This window comes from Propithecus coquereli, unplaced genomic scaffold (genome assembly GCF_000956105.1).
Source record: "Propithecus coquereli isolate 6110/MARCELLA unplaced genomic scaffold, Pcoq_1.0 Scaffold305, whole genome shotgun sequence".
Lineage (NCBI taxonomy): Eukaryota > Metazoa > Chordata > Mammalia > Primates > Indriidae > Propithecus > Propithecus coquereli.
Window position 1 is genome coordinate 1548519 of NW_012148675.1, and position 11962 is coordinate 1560480.

General features: G+C 34.4%; 1 protein-coding gene across 1 annotated transcript in view; it reads left to right on the forward strand.

The window, feature by feature from the left end:
• CLHC1 (clathrin heavy chain linker domain containing 1) overlaps positions 1-11685 on the forward strand; it is a 27257-nt gene extending 15572 nt beyond the window's left edge. Inside the window, exons 8-11 of the mRNA XM_012649852.1 lie at positions 2236-2410; positions 4791-4993; positions 9946-10125; positions 11489-11685. Coding sequence (XP_012505306.1) covers positions 2236-2410; positions 4791-4993; positions 9946-10125; positions 11489-11685 — 755 coding nt within the window. The remainder of the gene's footprint in view (positions 1-2235; positions 2411-4790; positions 4994-9945; positions 10126-11488) is intronic.
• Positions 11686-11962: the final 277 nt, after the last annotated feature.

Here is an 11962-nt window from a genome sequence, read left to right on the forward strand (position 1 = left end):
ATATATATCTGTATATATATTTCATTTATCACAGAGGGATAAATGAAGGAGATAAATGGTATCAAATGTTAGATAGGAGGCATGATACCTCTGTTTCAATTTTGTCTTTATCATACACTTGCATTGTGTTCTTGGGACAAGCTACTTTATCTCCTTGAACCTCTGTTTTATTATTTGAAAACTAGGAATGTTAATGATACCCATATTATATGGTCATTGGATAAGACCATTTGATAATCACAAAGCACTATACAAGCTTTAGGGGTTTTGGCAACATGCCACTTATTTGGAATTAATTTTATTTACAACATACTATATCTCAGAATTGAGAAGTAAAGTTAAAAAGTCTGTGAATAATCAAAAGTATGTATTACATATTCTCTGTGTAAAAATCCATACATTTCATTAATAGACTCTCAATCAGAATCAATTTTTTTAGAATTAATTTTTTATTTCATACCTGGTTTTACCAAGCTTTGGTATCTATGAAACTGGATCATCGAACAAGCTAGATTTGATAGAGTACAAAGCAAGAGATAACCTCATTCTTTCTCACCATTGCCTTTTAAAAGGGCTATGTTGACTTTCCTATCTCTTTTACTGGACAATATCTTGGTAATATCACATAGCTTTTTTTCAGTCACTTTTAGATATTAACAGTTTTTTTAGGTACCAAAAATCCTAGTCTAAACTAAATATAATCTGTTAATTTAAAAATTCTCCCCATTTTCCTGATTTGGCTCTAGTCTGGCTCTAGAACCTATTGGGGTTCAGGAGACTTATTTGGTTCTTCTGTACTCTTCTACTCCCCCTCTTCTAATCACTAGGCAGCTTTAGGGTGGGGTTATATAAGGTCAGGAAAGGCCTTACTCAGCTAGGGCACTGGTAATCTGGCCTTGGTGCTTCCTAGGTGTAGTAGATGCCCAGTGTTGGCTCTTGTTGGCTGCTTTAGTCTTTGCTTTTTAGAGCCTCTCCTTACTGGGGACTTTCCACTGTACCTTTTATTGATCGGAAAGTATTGCTTTAGCTGGCTGCTTATGACTCCCCTTCAGCTAAATTAGCAGTGTGTCCCACACACCTTCTGATGGTATGTACCCACTAAGACCATCTCAGGTGGGGTCATCTGTTCTTGTATGCAGACCTCTCTGAGAGGGCCTATTCAAGGCAACTCCAGCCTACCTACCTTCCAAGGGTAACTTCCTTTACCCTTGAGGAACGTGCAGTCTTGTGGAAGTAGAATTTGCTCCTACTTTAACTCTCTTTCCTCACCCTGGTTTTTCACCTTTAAACTTTCCAGGCAAATACCAGGCATTGGTCTCTTTGTTCTCTAAATTCTAAGACATCCACGTCCAGCTGTTCTCTTAAAATTTTTGTTGTCGGACTTTGAGGAGAGGAGTTAAATAAAAATCTAGAAAATAAGATATGGTGGTAAATTTATTTTCTGCCCACAAAAGAAAAATAATCTGATGGATTAATTAAGAACTCAAATTGACTGTCTTCTTCCCCTGGAAGTTCAAGCATTGGGTATATATACGGTTTAAATAAAAAAATGAATTTTAGTCATGCTAATTTGGGATTGAGATACTGTGTTTGGTCATTGGCTGAGCCTACGTGTAAACTTCAAGATCCCAATTTGTCATTCTTGTTGAATTATTTTCAAAGTTAGAGTATGTTAGAGTAAATATGTACCTCTAAATGTCCAGTTTTATATTTGTCTCATTTGATTGGTCATAGAGCAGTATAATTTGCATTAGGAATTTTATCCTTTGTGTACATGCAACTGCACCTTTTGTTTTCTCTGTTCATGTCACAGTTTTCTTTGGTCATGGCAAATTTTCACCATTAACTGGAGAATACTATGGGTTAAAAGAAATTTATTCTCTCACAGTTCTGGAGGCCAGAGTCTGAAGGTATCAACGGGGGTCATTTGTTTTGGAGGCTCTAAGGGAGATTCCATTCCATGCCTCTTTCCTTGCTTCTGGTGGCTGTCAGCAATTTTTGGCACTCCTTGGTTTGTAGACAAATCACTCCAATCTCTGCCTCCATCTTCACATGGGATGTGATATTTAGTCATTATCCAAAATATAAAGTTTAATCTATAAACATGAATTAAAAATTATAAATGTGTAATTTTAGGTTGTTAAACTTTTAGAAAATCAGAGATGAAAATAGTAATATGATGTAAGAAAAAATGACTTTTTAAAGTCTTTGACTCGAAATTTCTTTTTTCTGTAGCTGTTGGAAAAATTAGAGGAAAGCCTCTTCCATTACTCCTATTTTTTGAGGCCCTCTTTAGCACAAGTCATGCTTTTAGACATCCTGTTGATGCAGATCTAACCCTGGAAGGAATCAAATGTGGGTTATCTGAAAAACGGTTAGATTTAGTTATCAATTGGGTTACCCAGGAGAGGTAAGCAAAGTTAAGCTTTTAACTTAATTTTGAAATTTGGTTATAAAGTTGTTTATTCTCAAAATTTTAAGTTTTCTTTTCTGTACGTTATTTGAACATTTACTCCAGGTCCTTATCACAGTTAATCAGTTTTTGTTGTAGGAAATATCTTCTTCATATGAATATCATTCTTTTCTCTTTGCCCTCTTCTTTCTCTGCCTGGTCACATTTCTACATCCTCCATGAAAAGTACTCGTTAGGGAGCACTGGAAATGGTTCGGACTGTATATCATCAGAAAGTGCATGTTCTTTATCAGCACCTGTTATCTAGTACAAAAATACTGCAGACGAGATTAATTTCCAGGTACACATAGTGATGATTCTTGACCCAATCTACTTGTTAGTTGTAAGAATTTAAATTCTTATGCAGTTCTTCGACTGTATATATTGAGAAAATGCCACCACTTTTAAGCATCCTGAGATCATATTACAGGGAATACTAGAGGCAGTTCACATTCTTTATTCTTAGCCACTGTCTTCTGGTTTCTGCCTCTGATGGCCTGGCCTCTACCACATGGCTACCTTAAAAAGTTTTCTAATCCTTTCCCCAGAAGCTCAGCATAGAGGCAGCCCTAAAGCAGCCTGGGTTATACACTAACCTTGGCTCTCTTAATTATTCTTACCTAAGAAAATCTAATCACTTGGTCCACAAAGCCTAAATTTAAGAAACCATGCTTTACTGGTATTACCTCTCTACATTGCAGACATTGCTCCTAGAATAGTATAAATATCCTCTGAAATGTTAACTTTGCAAACCCAGCCCTATAAAATAACAGTAAATAAATACTATGCATGGATGTAGTGATTGTATATTACCTTTCTTTTAACATTAAAAATCTAAAATCTGATTTATAATCAAATATGCTTTAGTTTACCATGGAGTTAAGCATATTTTCTTTTATTTATTAGTTATTCATATGCTCCAGAGCTAGCCTGCTCTGAGATCCACTTTCAGAAGTTACTGAGAGTCCTCTTGGAGTTGGGCATGAGGATGGGGAGAGCCAACAAGGGGACTTAAGGAAAACAGAAAGAGGGTATGATTAGGTGACTGGAGGAGAGAAGGGGGAGGGAGGTTCTTTGGCCCATCTCCCAGCCCTAGCCTTCTTTCAGGTGGAACAGCATTATGGTGATGATCCTCAAAAATAAATAAATAAATAAATAAACTAATAGTATCATTAAGAGAAATAAATACTAAAATATGTATTATCATTTTCCTCTGGTATTGCAGTCACTACATAGACTAAAACATAATTACTTGTTGAACCTCAGGAAATGTTGTGACTGTAGCTACTAAAACCTATGTTTTAGTATTAAAGCGTGGAAGTCAGGGAATTGCTTAACTAAACAATTGATTTGTACTCAAGCTGCCTTCTGATTTTAGACCCACCTGTCTCCTGCCCGCCCCAATAAGCCCAGAAGGCTTCACTTACTGAATTTTCAGTAAAGAGACATTTTGTAGGGGTTTCAGGATTTCATTTTAATGTCATCAGCATTTTATTAGATGTATACAGACACCGGTATTAGATGATTGCTGTTATTTTGTACCTATCAATTTAAAATATAATTAAAGCACAATTTTCATACAAGCAGTAATTAGCAGTGATGTATTTGATCATACCCAAGTGTTCTTTTGGCTTATGCTGATAGTTTCCAGGTGGAGTTACCGTAATAATACATCAGGTGGGTGATTTCAATTGTGTATGAAGGTTGTGCATTAAAATATGATGACAAGTGAAATCTATTCAGTTGAGCCATCTCAAAAGAACTGCTTCTTCAGTCTCTCCTAATAGGCACAATTATGTCCACTTTCCCCCTGTTGCTTCTTATAAATCTATAACAAATTTTAAAAATAACAGTGCTGTCACACTTTCCTGTTTTCCTTTTAGTACAAATGCTTGCAAGATGTCACTAATTATGAGCTGAACTTGCTGTCACTATATTTAACCAACATTTAATAAGTTTTTACATTCTACAGGGTTTAGAATCTAGATAATGGCTGAAAACATTGAGATCCCCAATTATAAAAAGATTTTTGTTTCCCTTGTAATTTTAAATCCTATCAGTCTTTTTAGGAGAGTTTTAATCTTGTGTGTAGATTTTTTAAAAACTCGAGCTCAGCTTTGCCAAAATATCTTCCTCTAAAAGAATACGTGCTGATTGTTTTTTTCTTGTTGTTATTAAATCTCAGATATGTTTAATTTCTCCTACATCATCAATTGCCTATTTACTTGCAACTCTTACAGACCATAGAAAATCCAGTTCTACTGGGCTGAATTTTCAAATATTTCAGCCACTCATCAAGAATTTTCTAACTAGTGCTTTATTGATCTGCTTGCTCTAGGTTGACGTTTTCTGAGGAGGCTGGGGATGTGATTTGTGATTATGGGGAGCAGGATACTTTTAACAGGGCCAAGTGCCTGGCTTTAGCTCAAATTATCTACAGTGAATGTGGCCTGCACAAGAAAGCTTTTCTTTGCCTGTGTAAACAGGGTCAGATTCATGGGGCTATGGAATACATACAGCAATTCAAGGACTTTACTTTTGGTAAGTAGAAAAGCCTGCTTATTTGTATACATTCAAATTCTGGAGTTTAATGCTAAGATCACCCATAATAGCAGGCAACATTTTAAACTTATGTTATAAAATCCAATTTCTTTTGTAATTTTTCATGAAAATAGTTAAGCTGGAGTTGATTGGCTTTCATGCTAGACATTCAAATACATTATGTATTTCCTTAAAATATAAACATTTGGTAAACTAGACAGTCCTGGAAAGAAGATAAATTTATTAGATATGCTGGACTATGCTACATAAAGGATTTTAAAAAAATAACTGAACTTGTCATCTATAAAGTTCTGAACTGTAACATAAGCATTGGAAATGAAGAATTAGTGAAGTAATGTTCATTTCAAAATTTTGAAACACCTAGCTTACAATTGGGCAGTGATCTGAGAGAACTAGTGGACCTTAGGGCGACCTTGATTGAATGAGCAGATCTCTTACTGTGAATCTAGTCGGGCAGTAACCTTCATGTACAGGCATTGCTGACGTCTCCCCATCTCCCGGGCCATTGCCAATCCCCATGTGCAGACTATGTATCCCAGTTCTAAGAAGATGCAAAATGGAACCAAACATAGCAATTCCCGGTCATATATTTTTAGGAGAAAGGATCCTTTATGGCTGTTGAATCTGATCATTTTCAAATAATAAATTGACTTTTTGTTAGAATCTGTGTAGTTTTAAAAGTTACTAATTTCTTCATTCATTAATAACAGCATGCCTGATACTGTTATTGTAATAATAGCTAATAGCTAGGCTTTTTATGTGTACTATTATCACTTAATCCTTATGTTGACTCTATGAAGTAGGTTTTGTTATTATCCTTATTTTATAGATTTAAAAAACTGTATTTCTACGGAGAGGCTAAGGCACAGAGAGGTAAATGTTTTGCCTTTGGTTACACAGCAACAGAACAGAATCTGCTATAGCAGGTACTACTCAATATTTGAGTGAATTATGTATTTTATTAAGTGTACAGATTCAGTTTCTGTGTTAAGTATTATTTTTCCATATGTAAGAATGATATTAGTTAGTGTTTAGACATGGAATATAGGTTTTAATTACTTGTTGAATTTTTTTTTAAATGGCGTCTCACTGTGTTGGCCAAGCTGCAATGCAGTGGCTATTCACAGATGCTATCCTTGTGCCCTCCAGTCTCAAACTCTAGGCTCAAGTGATCCTCCCATCTCAGTCTCCCAAGTAGCTAGGATTATAGGCACGTGTGCCAAACATATCCAGCTTATTCTTGTAATTTTTAGTGAATGAAATGTGACATTTCCTTTTTTTATTGTGAAATTTACCTCACATAAGTGCATAGAAACATAATTTATTCACTATCATATTATTCTGTTCCTCTCATAGTGTTTTATACTTTAAAATAATTAAATACATAATTGTAATAATTTAAGAAGTAACCTATATGTTTGGAACCTTGATACTTATCCTCAGAATTTATTTAGCACAATGTCATAAAGTGAAAATGAAAGTAACCTGAGAAAAATTAATCTTAAAAGGTAGAAACAATGCTTGAAAAATCACTTCGCTTATTTTACTTTTTAATGAGAAACGACTGCAGCTTCCCAAGGTATCCTCTTCCCCCTTAAGAGACAGATTCCGTTTGTTAATACTTTCCAGTTTCAGAAAGAAATGTTCTCTCTTAGATTTAGACTATCAGTTTTACATTTACAAATTAAAAAAGTAAAACCAAAACAAACAAAACAAAACAAAGAACAATCCTAAACAAGTTGTTTGTTCCAAAAGCATAAATCTGACTTGTTTTAGCATGATTGTTTTTGCTTCCCCCACTAATAATTTCTAGAATAAAGCATGAGATGACTTGCTTCCTCATCTTCCCCATTATCATTAAGCAAGTGAATATATAATACCAAACACCTATCAGGAAACCAGGTTGTTCTAGGTCAGAGGCTCTCAAACTTTTGGTCTCAGGTCGCCCTTACACTCTTAAAAAGCACTAGGGATCCCAAAGGACATTTATTTATGTATGTGGTTATATATATTGATATTTGTCCTACTAGAAATTAAAACGAAATTCAAAAATATTTATTTATTTATTTTACATAATAATAAACCCATTAAATATTATTATAAATAAAATATTTTATAAAAATAACTATGTTTTCTAAAACTAAACAATTTGATGAACAGAGTGACTTTTTTCTTACATTTCTACAAGTCTCTGGTAATGCCTGGCTTAATTGAGGATAAATGGCTTCTCATATGTGCTTCTATATTCAGTGTGTTGTAATATACATATCTTGTAGCCTCTAGAAAATACCACTATATATTTGAGAGTGAAAAAGGCAAATAACAACTTAATATTTTTATGAAAATAGTTTTGACTTTATAGACCGTAGACTGTATTTTAAGAACCGCTGTTCTAGATATTTGTGAGTTAAACAGATACCATACTTGGTATGTAGGCCCTTACAATTTTATTAAAACAGAACATATGGCCGGGCGCGGTGGCTCACGCCTGTAATCCTAGCACTCTGGGACGCTGAGGCGTGTGGATCGTTTGAGCTCAGTAGTTAGAGACCAGCCTGAGCAAGAGTGAGACCCCGTCTCTACTAAAAATAGAAAGAAATTGGCTGGACAACTAAAAATATATAGAAAAAAATTAGCTGGGCATGGTGGCACATGCCTGTAGTCCCAGCTACTTGGGAGGCTGAGGCAGAAGAATTGCTTGAGCCCAGGAGTTTGAGGTTGCTGTTAGCTAGGATAATGCCACGGCACTCTAGCCCGGGCAACACAGTGAGACTCTGTCTCAAAAAAAAAAAAAAGAGAGCGTATGAGAGAAAATAATGATTAATAACCTTCAAGGCAAGGAACAAGAGAATGGATTCTGAAGTGTGGTAAGCAGAGGGGAAGAGTTGCATAATATTTGAATTTGTGTCCTTTCTAATTAGTCAGAGACCATATCTTGTACATAATTGAGTTAATATTGGTTAATTCATCAATTTATGGAGAATGAAGTTTGAATACTTGATTGAATGAAATAAAGAGAGAGGTGGGTAAGTTATGAAATGTTAGAGGCTTGGTGGTAGGGAGGTACTGTATAAATGAGTTTCACCTTAGTAGAGGCCAGTTTGAGTGAACCAAATCATAAACTTCTACCTTTTTTCTAGGGAAATATTTTGTTGTTTGTTTTTTAATATGACTTCATTGATATAAAATTATATTCCTCTATTCCTTGTTTCTTCTCTTACCATTTTCTTCTCTCTGTATGTATGTGTATGCATGAGTATATATATTAAGTACATACACATGCAAACATATACACATCATATATATGCTACATACACACATATAATACATACACACGTCATATATATATAATTTTGGAGGAGCAGCACTGTAGACTGGGAAGGTCGTGGGCTTTGGGGGTCAGATAGACTGTTTTAGGCCGGGCGCGGTGGCTCACGCCTATAATCCTAGCACTCTGGGAAGCTGAGGCAGGTGGATCGCTCAAGGTCAGGAGTTCGACACCAGCCTAAGCAAGAGCAAGACCCCGTCTCTACTAAAATTAGAAAGAAATTAATTGGACAACTAAAAATATATAGAAAAAATTAGCCGGGCATGGTGGCACATGCCTATAGTCCCAGCTACTCGGGAGGCTGAGGCAGAAGGATCGCTTGAGCCCAGGAGTGTGAGGTTACTGTGAGCTAGGTGGACGCCACGGCACTCTCTAGCCAGGGCAAAAGAGTGAGACTCTGTCTCAAAAAAAAAAAAAAAAAAAAGATAGACTGTTCTCCTTTATACCATGTACATAATTCAGGGAAAATTAACTTCTCTAAGCCTGTTTCTTCATTTGTAATATGAGAATAATAATATCTCACTAACTCTGAATATTAAATACAGTGAATTAATATATATAATTTCCCAGCACAATACGTACATATTTAATAAGTAAACATTCGATTATCTTTTATTGCCTCTCAGAGTTCAAATCATGTTTATGGTAGTTCTTGAAAGATTCTCAGAAATTATTCTGAAAATTACCTCTATCGTGGTCCAAGAATAATATTTTTACTTTAAAAAATTTAGGAAGCTAGCTGGGCATAGTGGCACATGCCTGTAGTCCCAGCGACTGAGGAGACTGAGACAGGAGGATCACTTACAGGCAGGAATTCGAGGCCGTGGTGCGTTATGATTAGTCCTGTGAATAGCCAGTGCACTCCAGCCTGGGCATCATAGTGAGACTCTGTCTCTAAAAAATTTAACAATACAAATCATAACTGTAACTTTAAATTGCCTCAATGGTTAACTAGTAGATTAAACTGTAGATAAAATCGCTCTTTTGGGGGTCAAATGTAGGCAACTTCATATGGTTCAATCTTAAACTACTTGAAATAGCTAATGACCTCTTAAAATCTTCATTTTTGGATTTCTAAATACTTGATATTTTTAGGAAAAAAATTATTGAACTCCTTTTTCTGTGCAAGGGACAGAATGAAAGATATTTTACTCACTAGAATTTGGTACAAATATAAACAATAAGACATAGATAGACAAACGTAATGTAGTATTAGATGGAACCTTAGAAATTATCTCCAATTCTAGCACTTTTCAGATGTGAAAACTGAGTTCCAAAAGATTAAGTGAATTAGAATTCAGGTTTCCTGATTGCCAATCTATATTCTTTTTATTATACCACACTTCTCTTCATTATAGTTATTTGAAAAGTTTTTGATACTCTTTGTTATAGATTGTTTTCCTTTGTCTTTTGCTATGCTGAGTGTGATTATTTTTACTGGAGATAGCACTCTTGAGTTTGGTTTGGAGTGGGCCATTGAGGGCTGCAGAAGGAATGGAAGAAGAAGTAATTGATTGGCAAGTATAGATATTAGCTACTCCCAATTTCAAGTTGATTTATTGTATTAGGATGTTGAGATATAGTTTTTCATTTTTGCTTTCAGATGATCTGATGCAACTAATAACATTGTGTCCCCAAACTGAATTAATTCAATGTTTCACTAAAGAATGGAATGGGAAACCACCATCTTTATCTTTTGGTCTGGCCATCCTTCATCTGTTCTCTGTAGATATGAAAAACGTTGGCATTAAGCTACTTCAAGAAATAAATAAAGAAGGGAAAGGTAAGTAAAATGTTGTTGTGGAAGAAATAGTAGTGGATTATTTAGAGAAAGGTTCAAGATGATTATGTATAAGTTATATCAAATTTCCCTTCGAGTTCCTTCTTAGCAGGAGTTAATTTTAGTTTATAAATGTATATATTACCATGTCAATAGTAGTCTGTTGGTAATAATATATATTTCTTGAGGGAATTAGAATGAAGAGATAATCTTTGTGAAGCCTGAAAAGAATGTCATAATAATTATAATAGCTAATACTATTCCAAAAACTTTATATATATTGACACGTATTTATATTTGACAATCTTTTAATATGTATTTTAAATGTTATTTAGATATAAACTTTATATACTTTAATTCCTAAACCAAATATATGCATATTTACATATTCACTCTGAACCTAACTCTGCAGAATTTAGAATAACTAATTAAATCTCACTTTTGTTTTCTTTTAATTAATTTAATATAGGAACTTGAGCAGGCAACTTGATTTTAAATTATTATCTGAGGTCAAGGAAAGAATGTAAATTACCTGAAAACATATTTGGAAAGATAATGTTATATTTTGAAATTATCATTACAGATATCAACATAAATATTTTATAGGAAAATAATTGTAGTACAAATAAAATAATAGTGATGACAGTATGCTAAAAAGAGATCCTCTTTCATGAAGTACTATAAGTAATGCAGATGATAGATAAGAAATGAGTTCTATAAATTCATAGATCCCAAAAGGAATCACTATAATTGATTTTCAAAAGTAAATATTATTAGATTTATTTAATAAACAAAATGATTTTATTTCTTTTAGAAAAATTATCATAGAAGCCCTGTCATTATGAGGTCTCCATCTAGAGATAGGATAAAGGGTTTGTCAAAGATTTTCCTAAACCCTTTGGTTAACACTACTAAACATTTGAGGGATCATGAAAACTTGACCTATAGGTCCTCAGTTATTTGATAGTTTCTAGTGATATCTTATAGACTCTGTGAATAAGGATGAGCCCACATTCTTCATTTTCTGAGCTCCCTGTCTTGTAGCCTTCAACATCTGCTACCTTAACAAGGAGGAGATGAGTGGAGGAGTGTGGATAAGTGCAGAATATGAGAACTGGGAGAGGGTTCAAGTGAGACACAAAGAAGTTAATGATACAGGAGGAGGAGAAGGAACTAACACTTGAGTACCAACCAGGAGCTAGACCGAGCACTCCACATGTTATATCACTGAACTATGGGAATCAGATGGAGTTTAACAGTAAATGAGTCGAAATTATGTCCTTTTCTATTTTTGAAGAATTGCTAAGTGTGGATTATTAAATAAGAATAAGTACCATACTATAATATTGTATTTTTTTCCCCTCAGATGCAGTAAAACATCTTGTGCTAAATGATCCATTTTGCTCCCTAGAAAAGTGGCAAGAAATGGCAGATATATGTTTACAGAATGGCTTTGACAAATTATCTAACAACATTATGTCCATTCTTCGATCTCAGGCTGAAGTTATAGAAATTTCTGAAGAAGATGATACAATCAACTTAATGGAACATGTTTTTTGGTAGTTCTATATCTTAACCAGTTGAGGGAGCTTGTACGACATTTTATGTATGTTGGTTGGGCAAACTGGTTTTGGGATAACTAACGAATAAATCTAGAATATGAAGCTCTCAGAAATAAATCACACTTATTTTGTTATGATGACATTTAGATTTGTCCTTGAAACATTTATACCATTGCTTCCTTTTCCGCATTTGGTCATTTCTTATATTGAATCTTGATAAAATTGAAGATTATAACTTTGTGCCAAACGGTGTAGGCATTTTTATCTAAGGGCATAAG